Source organism: Zalophus californianus, chromosome 12 (assembly GCF_009762305.2).
Source record: "Zalophus californianus isolate mZalCal1 chromosome 12, mZalCal1.pri.v2, whole genome shotgun sequence".
Taxonomy (NCBI): domain Eukaryota; kingdom Metazoa; phylum Chordata; class Mammalia; order Carnivora; family Otariidae; genus Zalophus; species Zalophus californianus.
In genome coordinates this window covers 87736263-87754532 of record NC_045606.1, presented here as the reverse complement: position 1 = coordinate 87754532, position 18270 = coordinate 87736263, and the positions used below count along the sequence as shown (strand labels likewise).

The window sequence follows — 18270 nt, the reverse complement described above, 5'->3', positions numbered from 1 at the left end:
ACAAGGTGCCAAGAAGTGCTGTGTAGCTAGTCTTCAGAGATGCCCTCCCGCCACACACCCAACTGATGCCTTTGTTAGTCCTCTCCCACAGTGAATTTCAGTTGGCCAATGAAACCAATAGAACTTGGTACAAGTGACACCGTGTGATTTCTGAGGCCACTGCGGCTTCTGCTTTGATTTCTTGAAAAACTTGTTCTAGGGGTGTCAGTCATCATATAAGAAGTCCAGCTAGCCTGAGTCCACAGTATTGTGAAGAAGCACAGCCTAAGAGGAACCGTGTGGAGAGGGCTGTTCCTCAGCCCAGTCAGGCTTTCAGGTGACTCCAACCTCACCTGACATCTGACCACAACTGCATCAGAAACCCCAATGGAGAATGGACTTGCTGTGTGTTGAATGTGTATAACATAAAGAACTGTAAGAAAGAATTTTTCTTTTTTGGGTCTACACTATATTTTGAAACACTACACTTCAGGGTGGTCTATTATGCAGTACTAGACAACTGCAACAGACATTTTGGAATAGCAGCGTGACATAGAGACTTTGAGTTTTTGGAAACACAGTCTGGAGACAGCATGGAGGATGGTTTGAAGAAGGCAGAGGTTGAAGATACCAAGACATGTTCAGAGGCTTTCACAGGAGGATAAGTGGGTAGAGAGGCTGGAATCTAGATATACTTGTGAGGAATACTTGACAGGATGTAGAGATCAAATAATGTATGGTGGGAAGGAGAGGAAGACTGTGAAAATCTTTCAGGTTTCTGCCCAAAGAGAATAGGTGGTGGATAATGTCCTTAATAGAAATTAGGGCCTATCGGGGTACCTGGGTGGCTCAGTTGGTTGAGCGTCTTCCTTGGGCTCAGGTCATGATCCCAGGGTCCTGGGATCGATCCCCTCATTGGGCTCCCAGGTCAGCAGGGAGTCTGCTTCTCCCTCTCCGTCTGCCCCTCTCCCTGCTCGTGCTCTCTCTCTCTCTCTCAAATAAATAAGTAAAATCTAAAAAAAAAAAAGAAAGAAAGAAGAGCCTATATGGAAGGGTAGATGAGCTGTGTATATGCTTAAGCTGAAGGGTTTAGAGGATATATTGCTGAAGAAGTCAAACAAGCTGTTGGAAAGTTTTATTTAAGGCACACAGGAAATTGGGGTTGTACATGAACATTTATACACACATAGGCTCACAGTTACATATGATGGTTGAAGTTACAAAGAAGAGATCACCAGTAGGAAGGGTTTAGGGCAGTAAGAAGAGGAGCAAATAATGGAACTTTGGTAGACTTGGGGCAGAGGCAGAAAAGCCCGCAAACAAAACTGAAAAAAAAAAAAAGAGAGAGAGAGAAGTAGAAAGAGAAACAGGAGACTCATGTCTTATAAGCAGATGGACAAGAGAATGTCAAGAGGATGGAGCTTTCATTGTCAAAAGCCATTGCAAGATCAAGTAAGGTGAGAACGTGGCATACGGTTTTGACAATTAAGAGGTCATTAGGAGTCTGAATGAGACTACTTTCCATAATCTGGCTTCGATCAGAGTAAAAAGCAAAGACTATGAATTTAGAATGCTCTTTAAAGATACTTGGTGGCCAAATGAAAAACTCAAGTAAGTTTGTTTGAGCAGGATCGTAGGCTATGAGGAAGGAAGAGACTAAGGACAGGTTGGCTGGCACAAAGTCCCCGAACCAATAGGAGGGGTGGGATAGAGAGGTCTCTCAAGTCATCTGTTTTATAGGCATCTGCTCTTCAAAGTGTGGTCCACAGACCAGTAGCATCAGCGTCACGGGAGAACATGCCAGAAACGCCGAATCTCAGGACACACCACAGTTCTAGTGCATTTAAACAAGGTCCACAGAGCCAGGTAAGATAGGCATTACTGTTTCTATCCTTACCTAGGTTGAGACTCAGACTCAAAGAAGTTGACTGACATAGTGGAGCTGATTAGGGACTGAGCCAAGATTCTAGCCTAATGTTCTTTTCAAGAGGTAGACAAGCGAGTTCACAGGGATTTCTACTTTCACTCAATTCAGGAGAATTGTTTCAGATGATAACACCTCCGGACAATCCATCAGGTCTGTAGTTCTAGTGCCGTCAGCGGTGAGTTTGTTGTTACAGCGAGGGACGAATTCCTTTCTGAGCCCTCGGCGGCCTCGCAAGAAACCACGTTGACAGCATTGGAACTTCACTTCCCAGCAAGCCCAGAGGCCTCTTTCCGCGCGAGGCATGACGGGCACCTCGGCCCACTCTCCTCTCTAGCGGAAGAACCTTGAGGCGGGACGCCACACAGCCTGACGTGAGGGCGCGCAGCATCCTGGGATGTGTAGTCTGGCTGGGACCCGGACGGCCCCTCGGATGAATGGGGCCCAGGCTGGCTGCGAACTACAGCTCCTCGGCCGTCTGCGTTGGTGGCGGCCGCGGGGGAAGGGGAGCCGCCGGCGGCGCCGAAGGAGAGCAGCGCTGCGGCACTGTGGGGATGTTCTGTGCCGCGGCGGACGCAGCCTCCCGGCTTCCTGGGGTGGCGGTTTAAGCGGGCGCCTCCTCTGCGCGCTCGCTCTCCTTTCCCCGCTCCGGCCATGCGCCCGGCCTTCGCGGTGGGCCTGGTGTTCGCAGGCTGCTGCAGTAATGTGATCTTCCTTGAGCTCCTGGCCCGGTGAGTGACCTTCGCGGGTCGCACCCCCGCTCGCAGCGCGCGGGGGCGGGGGTGGGACGGCCTGGGACCCGGCGGAGACGGTTGCGCCGTGGTCCTGCGCGCTGGCCGCTATCCTGCGCACCAGTTTGTCCGCATCCTCGGAGGGGAGCGCCGGGGGTGTTGCTGTCCTCACCCGCTCTCCACACACTGGGGGATTGAAGGCTGCAGAGTTTTTCTCGTGACGGGTCTAAGGTCGGCAGGGAGCTCGTGGCAGAACCCAGGGCTCCTCCAGCTCTTTTCGCGATCCTGTTAATGCCACACGTTTGACTTGAGCAAAGCTCTTTGACTTCTAACGCAGTCTGATTTTGTACTCACAGCAGAGAGTTTCATTAAGGTGGCCCCTAAAGCATTTGTTTTATTGGCCTTAGAGATGGTTTGAGTACTTGACCCAAACATACCTCCCGGTGATGTAGTCGAATGGATTCTTAACTTATTCACAAGGCCCGTCCACTTGACCAGAGAGAGGAATTCCAGCTTTTAAGATATTACAGTCTTTAGATTGAGAAACATGCATTTCGAGGCGTAACTTTATAAATTAAGAATGATTGTGACACTTTCCCAAAGGGAAACTAGGTTAGCTTTATTGAGGTGGCACTCAAATAATGTTGAGTAATGTGCAAAGTTCAGTGGGTAGGAGCTGTTGTTACAGAAAAGACAACAGGTAGACTAGAAAAGGCTCAGGACTGAATCTCAAGTCTTGGTTGGGTCCTCCCTTTTTCTGGCTGAAGAATAAACTCTATGTGGTGTCCTTTAGTGCCATATATCTGAATCTGCACATATCCACTGACCATCAGAACAGTCTTGTGTACCAAATAGGTCAGGAGTTACCTCTTTTACTGAAAGTGAAACAGGTCCCGAGAAGTGAGATGGTCTTTTACTACTTGTAGATGGCAGGGCCAGAACTAGAATCCAAGATACTTATACCCTAGTCCAGTACCTTTTGCAACCTCCCTGTTATTTTTGACCTGAAGCAGCCCACAGAATTTTGGTCAGTGCTTCACCTGGAGCCTACTAGAAACGTATTTATTTTGTTTTCATGATGCCATTGATTAGTCATTCTGAAACAATCCGTTTACTTAAGGTATGGGTTAATTTTTGCTATCACAGAGCTTGAAATCTTATGCCGAAAGTATTGATAAAGATCTGCCACCTATTTGGGGCATAGTTGGAGAGAGGTTTAAAAAAATAAAAAAAATTAAAAATGTATTCTCTTGTCAGTCTGGTATACTTCAGAGGAAGGTCATTTGGGGAAATTGATTTAAAAATATTTTAAAAAGTGAGAAAATCAGGCCAGCCATGGAAATGAAGGTCAGAGAATAATATAAGTATATATATAAATATAATACTTGTGTTGAACATGCCGTTAAATCCTGCCAAAGACTGTATGACGTCATAATATGCTAGCGCCTGAAGGCCCTCCTTACTAAGTGTGAGCTCTTGGCTAAATCACTTGATCTCCTGAGCCTGTTCTTTGAACTGTGAAAGGCCGGCGGTGGCTATACCAGCCTTACAGGGTTTTGAAGGGTTCAATGAAATGCATGTGCAAAGCACCTGGAGCACACTGACTTTTTGTTTTTTAAGGTTTTTAATTTATTTATTTGACAGAGAGCGAGAGAGGGAACACAGGCAGGGTGGGGGGAGGGAGTGGGAGAGGGAGAAGCAGGCTTCCCGCCGAGCAGGGACCTGGACATGGGGCTCTGTGCCAGGACCCAGGCGCCCCAAACTGACTTCCTCTTGTCTCTAATAACTTTGGTTCCAGTAAGGGTAAACCTTGTTTTATAAGGTACTCCGGAAAAGTTGTGGATAAATCTAACTTTACGGAATGTTTTTGTGAGTTAGAGGAGCCTCTATTTAGAACGCTTAGAAGAATTTACATACACATCTTCCTCATCTATCTTTTTTTGTAAATCTGACCTTTTGCATACAGCAGTGGGTTTTCATAAAGCGGTGAGGGGTACATTTATTGTTTTAGTGAGTGGTGTACATCAGACCGAATAGCAGCTTTTTCCTGATTGGCTTGGGCAGCTCACTTCTTACTCTGTTAAAGATCAGTAAAATAAAAGCAGGTTGGACCAGATGGTCTTTAAGGTCCTTTGTAGATTTGGCCTCCTCATAATTTTCTACTTTATCTTGGGACATCACAGTGGAAAGCTCATAAATTTTTATAGAGCAGGAACTGTGCTCTTATATGGCTTCCTTGGAACCATTATGTGCCCTAGGAAGTGCCAAGTAGAACACTAACTATAAATGGAAATGCTAGAGTGACTTGTAGGGAGAAGGAAACATTTTTCTCCATTTTCCCCAAATTGGAAAACAAATCTAGGTTTCTTCCTTTTGATTTTTATATCTATAATTGGGACCTATAATAAAAAGCACCACGCAGTGTACAAAACAGACATGAAGTCATGAATGGACGCCTTGATCTCCCTCCTGAAAGAGCTTGGAAACAGGATGCACACACATCAGCTGACTAGCTAGCCAAGGTAGCGCGTGTCTTACTTCAGGAAAACAATCTGGAACATTTTCTTTTTCCTATCTTATTTTATAATCAAGTGCACCATTTTGACTCAAATAGGAAGTTTCCTAAATCTGAAAGAAGAAGTACAAAAGGCATAAACTTCTTTCTCTTCAAAGTTGCTTGTCTTTGAAGTAAAAATTTGAATGCTTACCAAAGAGAATTCAAAGTAAGAGAAACTGTTTGCAGTTGGTGATTATAATTTCTAAGGAGTAAAGTTCAAGAAAACAAGTGATTTAGGGAAAAGGATCCAAGTTTTTACATTGAAGTTTTAAAATGAATTATTAAAGTTAAAACAAATAGTTCCATTGGTAGCCATACAACAGTGTGTTTCCCAAAAAGCTAAGTTGATTTAAAAAAAATTAATTATGTGAGTACATTAGGGATATTTTAAAATCCTGTGGAAATAGAGACAAAGTAGAATAGCGTTGTCAAGGGATGGGGGAGGGGGCAATGGAGAGGGACCCTAATGGGTATGAGATTTCTTTGGGAGGTACCGTAAAATGGTAATAGCCGCACAACTCTTTAGTAAAAAACACTGAATTGTAAAGAGTAATATAAAGGTGTCTGCAAACATCACTTATTTGCCCTGTGGCTCTGTGAGACTTACCTGAGTCAGTGCCATGTGGACCTCGGTGTCTTTAGCAATGAAATAGGCATAATTACATCTACCTCTGTAAAATAAAGATAAAAATTGTTAGGCCTTTTAAAAAATCCTGTGAGGAATACACTTGTAAAGTGAATCGGTTTTAGAAATAAATGATTTCTTTTTATCTTTCATACAATATTTTAGGTCATATGTGAGGCGCCCTCACGTTCATTCAGCCGTTTGAGTAAAGGCCAGATACTGGGCCCAGAGAGCAGGGCATGAAGATGAATTGGACACCGTTGGTCCTCACCTTCCCTGTGTGGCACTGAGTTCTTACTGTTTCATACTCTCATGTTTGCCTCATTCATTATATTGTCATCCCCTTAAGGGCTCAGGTCTCCTTCACATTGGGAGCTCCCCAACACCCAACTTTACACGTGATAGGTTCTCCTCAATTGTTCTGTAATTGAATTGGCCTCATCTTTTGGTAAAGAAAAAAATGAGTGGGAAGCAGGGAAGCTTGATGAACCCCATTTGGGCTAAGTCTTGTGTTAGCACTTTACATTTTCTCATGGAATCCTCAATACAAAATTAAAAATTTATCACTTGCACTTTATAGGGGAGAAAAATTGGTCAAGATAAATGTCTTTATCTTTAATTGAAGACCTTCCAGGGCGCAAGATCCTAATGTTAGTCTTTGCCTTTTTCCCTCTGTGGCACACTATTAAGCGCTTTTCAGGGACTGGCTTGTTTACTCTACAATAAACCAGTGAGATAGGCACTAATACTGTTCGCATTTTAAAGATAAGGAAATAAGACTTAGATAGGGTAATTAACTTCCACTCTATAGGACTGGATCCTGCCCGTCATTGTGTAATTTTAACCACTTTGGGTGGTTCTCAGCCCTGTGATAGCATATGGGAACCACCTGCACATCTTATGTAGACGCATACACACCCTCCCACACACATCTTCCAGCACTTTCCCCAGACCTACACTAGTGGTTCTCAGCTCTGGCTGCCCCTCACAATCAAGCAGAGAGCTTTGAAAAGTACAGGTTCCAGGGCCCTACCCCACAGCAGTCTAAGCAGAACTGGGGGGGAGCGGAGGGGGGGGGTGCTCCTCAGGCACGTGGGTTTCTAAAGAGCAGCCTAACCAGAGTTGAAAAGCACCATGCCAGGAACTAGCTAGAGCTAAAGTACCTTCTGTCACTCATAATTAGGCTAATGGTTTTAATTAGCTCTTTGAATGAGGTCGATGTCTTACGTGATTGTTTATGGCTTCTTGCAGTGTTTACCCTGTATCCCTTGAACATAAATGCTAAAAGTAATTGTTGAATACAAAGCAGTAGTTTTCAAGAACACCTTCATAGAGCCTAAAGAGTAGCCACAGTTGTTGCAGATGGCAAGCATAGCTCTGCACGAGAGTGGCTTATGTTCAGGGTTATCTATTTTATGCCTGATGGGTGTATTTAAGAACTTGTATACTTGACATTGCTATTTAATAATAGTACCACCAGTAGAGAACGGGGTTGTTTTTCTAAATAGCATTATATTAGATGTAATTGTACATTTATAATACAACAATCATCTAATCACTAGCCTCTGGTAAATAAATGTCCTTGATGAGAAAATGGAATATGAAGCCTGAGAAATGTGGAAGCTTCAGGGAAACAGAGACAACTGGTCACTTTGTACTTCTTCCAGTGACTGAGCAGAAGCCAATGGAGGACAAACTCCAAACCACAAACATTTTAAGTAAACTGACTTTCGCAGAGTGTTTCAGGAGTGAGGTCAGAAGGACTTTTTCTGCCTTATAAATATGTTCCTAACAGATACTGTGGAAGACTCCTCATCCCTTAGTGGATCCCTGAAGAGGTTCGATTCAATTCCACCATTTGTGGAGTACCTAATATACTTGTGTTCAGGGCTGTGGGGAACAGTAGATGATAGTAGTGTTCTTCAGCCTTTTCTCATTATTGCTCCTTATTTCTCCTTACCCCTGCCAAAGACCCTTTGTCTGTAGACATTTTTTCCCTAATCACCTCCCGACAGATACGTTATATACTGGTTCATGTGCTGTATTTATATATACTTGATACTTCAAAAAAGAGTATGAATCTCCCCACCCCAAGAACCAGTCGTTGCCCCCAGGGGGACTTTCTCTAAGGTGATGTCCCAGTCACCAACAATGGGTGCTTGTCTTCTGTTGACAGTAGTCTGGGTGGTTCCTGGTCAGGAGACTATGTAAACATTCCAGGAGACCTGAGCATATTTCTGTGCTTGGGCTTTGCTGCTGAGGCTGACTAGGATTCTGACTAAAGCCCATTTGATGAAGTGAGTATCCCAAGTACATACGACCAACTTCCCACAGTTTACTAGAAAAGTTGTATCGTAGTTCTGAGAATGAGTGTTAGCACAATTCTTACTCATGGCCTGCTACACCTAGGGAAGAAATAGCAAGCTTGACGTTCTTCTCTGCGAGCTCTATTGATAGATGTGTGTGATCCATGGGATAGGAAATCTGAGATAAAGGACAGTGGGTAATAGAAATCAGTCCTCTCTGTTATTTCATACTATCAATATAACAAGTCTTGGTGCCCTTTATCTCAGCTTTTTGTACCTTATTTGCCTCTTTGTTTTTTTACTACACAGGAAGCATCCAGGATGCGGGAACATTGTGACATTTGCACAATTTTTATTTATTGCTGTGGAAGGCTTCCTTTTTGAAGCTGATTTGGGAAGGAAGCAGCCAGCTATCCCAATAAGGTATGGCACATTGAAGTCTCTTTTAGCCTTTGTTTTTTTTTGTTTTTTTTTAAAGAAGTTCAGGACTTTTCTGGTAACTAGATAGGAGTATGAGATATCCTTTTATAAGATCTGTGTCAAAGATATTAGAATAATAATGGTAATTCATTTTCTGAATTTAATATATTGTGAAACTCCGGGGAGCCTATTTTTAGAATAAAATTCCCCCTGCAACACAAAATAATTGTGACGGAGACAACAATGTGTATATGTGTGTAATATATGGTTGGTAAAAGGCTTAGTGTGACCACAATGTTTTTTAATAGTTAATGTATGCTAGCCTCATGTTGGTAAAGTTATCAAATACACTAAGAGTGGTATTATTGGTCCTTTTTAAAAATGAATGGGTCTGGGCAATAAACAAGTGGTGCTTATGCAGCCTCATGATATACTAAATGCCACTGAATTGTTCACTTTAAAATGGTTGATTTTATGTTACGTACATTTCCTCTCAATTAAAAGGAAGTGAATGGCAAGCTAAGGCAAAATTGTTGATTCCAGACACCCACCCGTTAGTCCAGATTTGCATAACTGTACTCAGGGGGCCAAATAGAAAACAAGACAGTTCTTCTAATAAACAGTGTATTGAAAATTCAACATTCTTGCTGAGAGGGACTGGAAATAAAAGTGTAATGCATCCAGTTGTGAGCATGTAGTAAGATCAGGACATGTAATCCTGTTGCTAGGGATTTACCTGGTGTGAATGTATCCAAGGACTGGTTAAGGCTCTCGGTGGTTGGTGTTTTTTTACAACATTCCTGAGTAGCCTGCTATAGAAAATGTGGTTGAATTTTGTTATTAATATTGTGCTTTTAAATTTCCCAACGTGATGCTAAGTATTCTGAGTAGGTTGTTTCTTTGTTGGCTTTAATATCTACATAAATTTTCGGTTCCCTAAGCCAGCATTTACATCATGGTAGAAGCCCCCACTTTTTTTTTTTTTTTTTTTTTGGAAATCACTCTATAGTTTTATCCTATTTTCAAATTTTTATTTACATTTTAGTTAACATACAGTGCAATATTGGTTTCAGGAGTAGATTCAGTGATTCATCACTTATATGAAACACCCAGTGCTCATCACAAGTGCCCTCCTTAATGCCCATGACCCATCTACCCATCCCCTACCAACCTTCCTCCATCAGCCCACAGTTCTCTACTGTTAAGAATCTCCTATGATTTGTTTCCCTCTCTCCCTTTTTCCCCCCTTTCCCATATGTTCATCTGTTTTGTTTCTTAAATTCCATATATGAGTGAGATCATATGGTATTTATATTCTTTGACTGACTTATTTCACTTAGTATAATACACCAGCTCCGTCTATGTGGTTGCAAATGGTAAGATTTCTTTCTTTTTAATGGTTGAGTAATAATCCCTTGTATATATATACCACATCTTTATTCATTCATAAGTTGATGGACATTTGGGCTCTCTCCATAGTTTGGCTATTGTTGATAATGCTGCTATAAACATCGGGGTGTGGGCGCCTGGGTGGCTCAGTCGTTAAGCGTCTGCCTTCGGCTCAGGTCATGGTCCCAGGGTCCTGGGATCGAGTCCCACATCGGGCTCCCTGCTGAGCGGGAAGCCTGCTTCTCCCTCTCGCACTCCCCCTGCTTGTGTTCCTGCTCTGGCTGTCTCTCTCTGTCAAATAAATAAATAAAATCTTAAAAAAAAAAAAAAATCGGTGTGCATGTACCCCTTCAAATCTGTATTTTTTAATCCTTTGGGTAAATACCTTTAGTGCAATTGCTAGATAGTAGGGTAGTTCTATTTTTTTTATTATGTTAATCACCATACATTACATCATTAGTTTTTGATGTAGCGTTCCATGATTCATTGTTTGCGTATAACACCCAGTACTCCATTCAGTACATGCCCTCTTTAATACCCATCACCAGGCTAACCCATCCCCCCACCCCCTCCCCTCTAGAACCCTCAGTTTGTTTCTCAGAGTCCACAGTCTCCCATGGTTCGTCTCCCCCCTCTGATTCCCCCCCCTTCATTTTTCCCTTCCTGCTATCTTCTTCTTTTTTTTTTTTTAAACATATAATGTATTATTTGTTTCAGAGACACAGGTCTGTGATTCAACAGTCTTACACAATTCTATTTTTAAATTTTTGAGGAACCTCCATACTGTTCTCCAGAGTAGCTACACCAGTTTGCATTTCCACCAACAGTGCAAGAGGCTTCCCTTTCTCCACATCCTCACCAACACCTGTTCTTTCTTGCATTAATTTTAGCCATTCTGACAGGTGTGAGATGGTATCTCATCATGGTTTTGATTGATATTTCCCTGATGAGTGATGTTGTGTCTCTTAGCCATCTGGATGTCTTCTTTAGAAAAGTGTCTATTCATATCTTCTGCCCATTTCTTAAGAATATTTAGGTTTTTTTGTGCATTGAGTTTGATAAGTTCTTTATATATTTGCGATATTAAGCCTTTATGAGATATGTCACTTGCAAATGTCTTCTCCCATTCTGTAGGCTGCCTTTTAGTTTTGTTGAATGTTTCCTTTGCTGTGCGGAAGCTTTTTATCTTGATGAAGTCCCAATATCTCATTTTTGCTTTTGTTGAAGTTGCTGGGGCCAAGGTCAGAGAGGTTGCTGCCTGTGTTCTCCTCTAGATTTTGATGGCTTCCAGTCTCACATTTAGGTCTTGCATCCGCTTTGAATTTATTTTTGTGTATGGTGTAAGAAAGTGGTCCAGTTTCATTCTTCTGCACGTTGCTGTCCGTTTTTCCCAACGCCATTTGTTGAAGAGACTGTCTTTTTTCCCTTGGATATTTTTTCCTGCTTTGTTGAATATTAGTTGACCATACAGTTGTGGGTCCATTTCTGGGTTCTCTATTCTGTTCCATTGATCTGTGTGCCCCAAATAGCCCAAGCAGTCCTGAAAAAGAGAAACAAAACTGGAGGCATCACAGTTCCAGATTTCAAGCTATATTACAAAACTGTGGTCATCAAGACAGTATGGTGAGAACAAGGATCCCCCACATTTTTTATTCCTCTGACTCTCCCCCCCCCCCCGCCCCCGCCATTATCTCTTTCCATTCAGCTTGCCCCTAGCACAGTTCAGGAATGCATTCACTCTCGCCATTAACTTTTTTAATGGTGTCCTAGCTGGCTGGCCTCTTGCCTCCCACCCCTCCATCCCTGTATTTCGACTTCCTACCATTGTATTGTGACACCCCCCCCCTCACAGGCACTCGGGGGTCACCAGTAGGTTCAGAGGGAAGCCCAGCTCCCTAACCTGGCCTGTGAAGCTCCCCAGGATCTTGCCCTAACAATCGTACCTCCATGTGTGTCCCATAAAACTGGCTGTTTTATTTTCTATCTGTGAAGCTGCAGTCAAAATCTTGACATCATGGGGATACCATTCATCCCCAGGAGCAATTTCTAGGCCATGCTATGTAGACAGCAATGTGGAATACTTGGAATTCATTATCTTTCTAAAAGGCCTTGATGAACTCTGTCTCCAGATGGCATCGTTTCAAGATAAGACTAAGAAAATTTGGCAAGAAACCTTGTGAAGTCACCAATAGTATTTTAGAGACTGTGAAATAGGTGTTCTCAGTGTTAAAAAAAAATTCAGCTGAGTAAATTTGAAGATCTAATTGGTTTTATTAAATGATTCATGAATCAAGCAGTATTTCATCTAGCAAGAAGAGGGGAGCTCCACTGAGCTAAAGAAGGGAAAGGCTTTTAAAGGCAGAGGGCATTAAAAAAAGCGGAAAGGAATTTATTAGCAAGATATGCATTGTTTAGGCAAAGTTGCCTCAGAAGGAGAGCAGACGGGGGGTCTATCAGAAAAGTCCCTAGTATTGACCAGGGAATTCTATGTTGACTGGATAAAGGTGACATTCCGGGGAGGGGGGATTGGTTGAAATTGCACTTGGGTAAGGAATTAAGTCTTGGTTTATTGACTTGGGTCCTTAACCTTAGTGGCACCATTTTGGGCTAGTGGTTTTCTTTTGAGCAATTGCCCCTTTTTGATCAGACTCTTAACTGAGAGATGTGATGAACATTTAAGGCCTTAGCACCAGTCTCTGTTACTGCTCTAAGTTCTTAAAGTTTTTGTTGTTTCTTTGTGTGTTATCCATAAGTCATGACCTTTTTGCTTAACCTCTGATATTCATAGGTCACAGCCTCAGATTCACACTCCTTTAAGTGGGTTATTTTCTTTGTTCCTTAGATGTTCCAGTCTTAGGGAGAGCATTTGCTCGATGTCCTGCTACATGTGTCTCAAGCTTTTGAAAGAATACAACACACTAGGGAGATTATAATCATTACATAAGTAGGATAAATACCAATATTTGGAGTGCAGTTTAGAGCCATGGTCCCCAAGACCCAAACCAATCAAAATCAAATAAGCCAAAGAAAGACCCTGTGGAAGGAGTCACCTTCTTAAGCCAAGCGACTTGTTCTTTGATCTTACCTGACTTTCAGCGTCGACAGGTGTCAGGTAGAGGCTCAGCAGGTGGTGTCGACAGCACAGACACCGTCTTCGTCAGCCAATAGATAGTTCAGAGCTGTTCCGTTATCAAGGACAACTTTGGCTAGAGAGTTTAAGGGTATTTGTTGGGCTGCAATTGCTTTAACAGGTTTTGCAGTAATTTTAAGAATTAAGGAGCAGTTCTTGATCCTAGCCTTATTTACATTTATCCCTAATCAGGGAAATAGAGACCTGTCAGAAGGAGTGAATTGTGAATCATGAATGTCCTCCAGTAGACGCTTTAAAAAAAAAAATTATTGGGCGCCTGGGGGGCTCAGTCGGTTGGGCGACTGCCTTCGGCTCAGGTCATGATCCTGGAGTCCTGGGATCAAGTCCCACATCGGGCTCCCTGCTCAGCAGGGAGTCTGCTTCTCCCTCTGACCCTCTTCCCTCTCATGCTGTTTCTCACTCTCTCTCTCTTAAATAAATAAATAAAAATCTTTTAAAAAATTATTTATTTATTTTGGGAGGGTTGCAGAGGAAGAGGGATAGAGAGAATCTCAAGCAGACTCCCCACTGAGTGTGGAGCCTGATGTGGGACTCGATCTCAGAACCTGAGATCGTGACCTGAGCCGAAATCAAGAGTTCAATTTGGCTCAACTGACTGAGCCACCCAGGCGCCCCTGGTAGGCCCTTTTTAACTCAACAACGTAAATTTAGAGGAGTCGACCAATAAGATGTCTTACTTTGTCTGTGAAAAGTTAGGAGCACAGTTAGATTTTTTTCTATCCTGAAATAAAAAGTTGTTTAAATTTCAGAGGTTGCCATGTTACAAGGACATTAGGATGACAAAAGTCTGGCAGTGAGGGGCTATTTTTGCAGAAGCAGAATGGACTTTATCCACATGTGCCACAGTCTTACAAATATAAAGGCTTAGAGTTACTTTTTTTGACAGTGCTTTCCATGTAATTTACATACTAGATAAGCCTAATTCATTTAACAAGTCCTTTGGAATATTTTAGGTCAAAAAGACTTCACTTAGAATTTGGTTTTAGGAAGTTGGTCAAAAATATTTTTTTTAAAGATGTTATTTATTAGAGAGAGAGCATGCTCGAAGAGAGAGCACAAGCAGAGGGAAGGGGAGAGGGAGAGGGAGAAGCAGACTCCCCGCTGAACAGGAAGCCCGATGAGGGGCTCCATCCCAGGACCCTAGGATCAGGGCTTGAGCCGAAGGCAGACACTTAACTGACTGAGCCACCCAGGCGCCCCAATCAAAAATATTTTTAGAAAAGGTTTTAAAGCACTTGCCTAAATAGGATCACAGATTACTACAAAATCTAATACTTAAAAGGTAAAGAGAATTTTAGTCTTACCCAAATGACACCAAAAGCCCAAGAAAACTTTGTCCTTTTAATAGAAAACCAAATTCTAATTTTGTACCAGCTTACTTTTGATATTAAAACCCATTTTTAAAAATAAATTTATTTTAATCTGAACCAGGTCGACCACACATGAAAGTTCCTGTTTAAAGATTATTTTTCCACAAACCTCCTACAATATTTTTTCCCCCTACATCCCAGTTTTGTCTAATGTTTTTTTCCCTTTAAACAGTCAGCCTCATTTTAGGACAAAATTACTTTTTCTCCCCTTCACAAAAAATGTATTGAAAGAGGACTTTGGCTGCCTCCATTTTGACCTCAAACTTTCTAGTTGTGTTCTTCTTTCCAGCTTGTCTCTTGGCTCAGCTGAAGACCCTGTGGGCAAAGCATCCCATGATGGGAACCGAAACTGCCCCCTTGAGCAGTAGGGACTGCCCTAAGCTAGCGAGGTCCTGCCCCATGATTCACTTCAAAACAATGGTTAATTTGACTTTCACTGCCCCCCTGTACATATCCACCCACCTTTGCTCCACATTTTCTTATATATAAACCTTTTCAGCGCTTTGGAGATAGTCTCTCAGATGCTAGTCCCCTGTCTTCTGGGTGTTGGCCTCACTGAAATAAATTCCTGTTTCACCACCGCCCTTTCTCTGCCCTTGGGTTTTGTGAGCAGCCAGTGGCCAAACCTGGTCTGTTTGGGACCCCCGAAGCCAGGTGCTCTTGTGCCCCTGGGCCCCAGCTACACCATCTCCATTTCTCACATCTTTTTCTCCTGAAAACACATCCTACTCTCCTACTATACGGAGATGTTTTCCTTATTTTTAGTAGATTTAATTACATATATTTGAGTTCTTAACCCTGAGAAACCTTAATTTCTAGTGAAAACTAAGAAGTAAACAATTGTGAGCTGTCAGTTTTACCAGCATTTTTTTGAATTTGAATTTTACGAATACATTTCAAAAATTTTAAAAGCATATGCCTTTTTAAATTTGCCAATGGAGTATTAACATATCCAAATATCTTTTAGTGTCTCTGTAATAAGAAGCCAAAAGTAGATCAACTTACGTTTAATAGTTAATGTTTTGGTATTTTGTCTTTTTTGGAAATGATCTAGATTTTATTTTTTTTTAAGATTTTATTTATTTATTAGAGAGAGAAAGCACCCAAGCAGGGGGAGTGGCAGGCAGAGGGAGAGGAAGGGGGAGAGGCAGACTCCCTACTGAGTAAGGGAGGGGCTCGCTCCCAGGACCCTGAGATCATGACTTGAGCCCGAGGCAGACGCTTAACCAACTGAGCAACTCAGGAGCCCCAATCTAGATTTTTTTTTTGTTTTTATTTTACTTCCAGTTAGTTAATATACAGCGTTATACTAGTTTTACATGTACGATATAGTGATTCAGCACTTCGATACATCATCCTGTGCTCATCATGACAGGGGCATTACTTAATCTCTGTCACCTATTACCCCATCTGGTAATCATCAGTTTGTTCTCTGTAGTGAACAGTCTGTTTCTTGGTTTGTCTCTTTCGCTCTTTTTCCCTTTGCTCATTTATTTTGTTTCTTAAATTCCACATATGAGTGAAATCATACGGTGTTTCTTTTTCTTACTTCACTTAGCATTATACTCTCTAGCTCCATCCATGTCATTGCAAATGGCAAGATGTCATTCATTTTTATGGCTGAATAATATTCTGGTGTGTGTGTGTGTGTGTGTGTGTGTGTTTATGTATGTGTGTACCACATCTGTATGTATTCATCAGTGAGTGGACACTTGGGCTGCTTCCATATCTTGGCTATTATAATAAATAATGCTGCTTTAAACATCGGGGTGCATATATCTCTTTGAATTAGTGTTTCTGTATTCTTCGGGTAAATACCCAGTAATGTGATTACTGGATCATAGGGTAGTTCTATTTTTTTAGTAATTTATTGTTATGTTAATCACCATACATTGCATCATTAGTTTTTGATGTAGTGTTCCATGATTCATTGTGCATAACACCCAGTGCTCCATGCAGAATGTGCCTTCTTTAATACCCATCACCAGGCTAACCCATCCCCCCACCCCCTCCCCTCTAGAACTCTCAGTTTGTTTTTCAGAGTCCATCGTCTCTAATGGTTCGTCTCCCCCTCCGACTTAACTCCCCTTCATTCTTCCCCTTCATTCTTCCCCTCCTGCTATCTTCTTCTTCTTTTTTTTTTTCTTAACATATATTGCATTATTTGTTTCAGAAGTACAGATCCGTGATTCATCAGTCTTGTACAATTCACAGCGCTCACCATAGCACATACCCTCCCCAATGTCCATCACCCAGCCACCCCATCCCTCCCACCCCCCACCACTCCAGCAACCCTCAGTTTGTTTCCTGAGATTAAGAATTCCTCATATCAGTGAGGTCATATGATACATGTCTTTCTCTGATTGACCTATTTCACTCAGCATAACACCCTCCAGTTCCATCCATGTCGTTGCAAATGGCAAGATCTCATTCCTTTTGATGGCTGCATAATATTCCATTGTGTATATATACCACATCTTCTTTATCCATTCATCTGTCGATGGACATCTTGGCTCTTTCCACAGTTTGGCTGTTGTGGACATTGCTGCTATAAACATCGGGGTGCACGTACCCCTTCGGATAGGGGTAGTTCTATTTTTAACTTTTTGAGGAACCTCTAGACTGTTTTTCACGGTGGCTGCACCAGTTTGCATTCCCCAACAGTGCAAGAGGGTTCCTTTTTTCTACATGCTCACCAACACCTGTTGTTTCTTGTGTTGTTAATTTTAACCATTCTGACAGGTGTCAGGTGATATTTCATTGTAGTTTTGATTCACATTTCCCAGTGATCAGTAATGTTGAGCATCTTTTCTTTGTCTCTTGGCCATCTCTATGTCTTCTTTGGAAAAATATCCATGTCCTCTGCCCATTTTTTAATTGGATTATTTGTTTTTTGGGTGTTAAGTTTTATAAATTCTTTATGTATTGGGGTACTAACCCTTTATCAGATATGTCATTTGCTAATATCTTCTTTCATTCCATAGGCTGCCTTTTAGTTTTGTTGATTGTTTCCTTCGCTGTGCAGAAGCTTTTTATTTTGATGTAGTCCCCATATTTTTGCTTTTGTTTTTCTTACCTCAGGGAACCTGTCTAGTAAAAAGTTATTACAGCCAGTGTCAGAGAAGTTACTGCCTGTGCTCTTTTAGGATTTTTATGGTTTCATGTCACATTTAGGTCCTTAATCCATTTTGAATTTATTTTTGGGTATGGTTTAAGAAAGTAGTTGAATTCTTTTGCATGTTGCTGTCCAGTTTTCCCAACACCATTTTTTGAAGAGGCTGGCTTTTTTCCATTGGGTGTCTTTCCTGCTTTGTCAAAGATTAGCTGAGGTTTTCTGTTCTGTTCCATTGATCTATGTGTCTCTTTTTGTGCCACTACCATACTGTTTTTGATTACTACAGCTTTGTAATATAACTTGAAGTCTGGAATTGTGATGCCTCCAGCTTTTTTTCCCCCCCGTCCCAAGATTGTCTTGGCTATTTGGAGTCTTCTGTGTTTCCATAAAAATTTCAGGATTGTTTGTTCTAGCTTTGTGAAAAATGTTCATGGTATTTTGATAGGGATTGCATTGAATGTGTAGATTGCTTTGGGTAGTATAGACATTTTAACAATATTTGTTTTTCCAATCCATGAGCGTGGAATGTCTTTTTATTTCTTTGTGTAGTCTCTTCAAATTTCTTTCATCATTGTTTTCTAGTTTTCAGAGTACAGGTCTTTCACCTCTTCGATTAGGTTTATTCCTAGGTATCTTATTTTATTATACTTGTAAATGGAATTGTTTTAATTTCTCTTTCTGCTGCTTTCATTATTGATGTATA

The 18270-nt window shown here is 41.7% G+C and overlaps 1 protein-coding gene across 2 annotated transcripts in view; it reads left to right on the top strand.

The window, feature by feature from the left end:
- The first annotated feature begins 1107 nt into the window (after nucleotides 1-1107).
- SLC35B4 (solute carrier family 35 member B4) overlaps nucleotides 1108-18270 on the top strand; it is a 42740-nt gene continuing 25577 nt past the window's right edge. The window contains exons 1-2 of one of the 2 annotated variants that reach the window (XM_027573950.1): nucleotides 1108-2634; nucleotides 8432-8545. In XM_027573950.1, the coding sequence (XP_027429751.1) occupies nucleotides 2558-2634; nucleotides 8432-8545 (191 nt within the window). In that variant the 5' untranslated portion in view covers nucleotides 1108-2557. The remainder of the gene's footprint in view (nucleotides 2635-8431; nucleotides 8546-18270) is intronic. The other variant, XM_027573949.2, reaches the window with a different exon arrangement.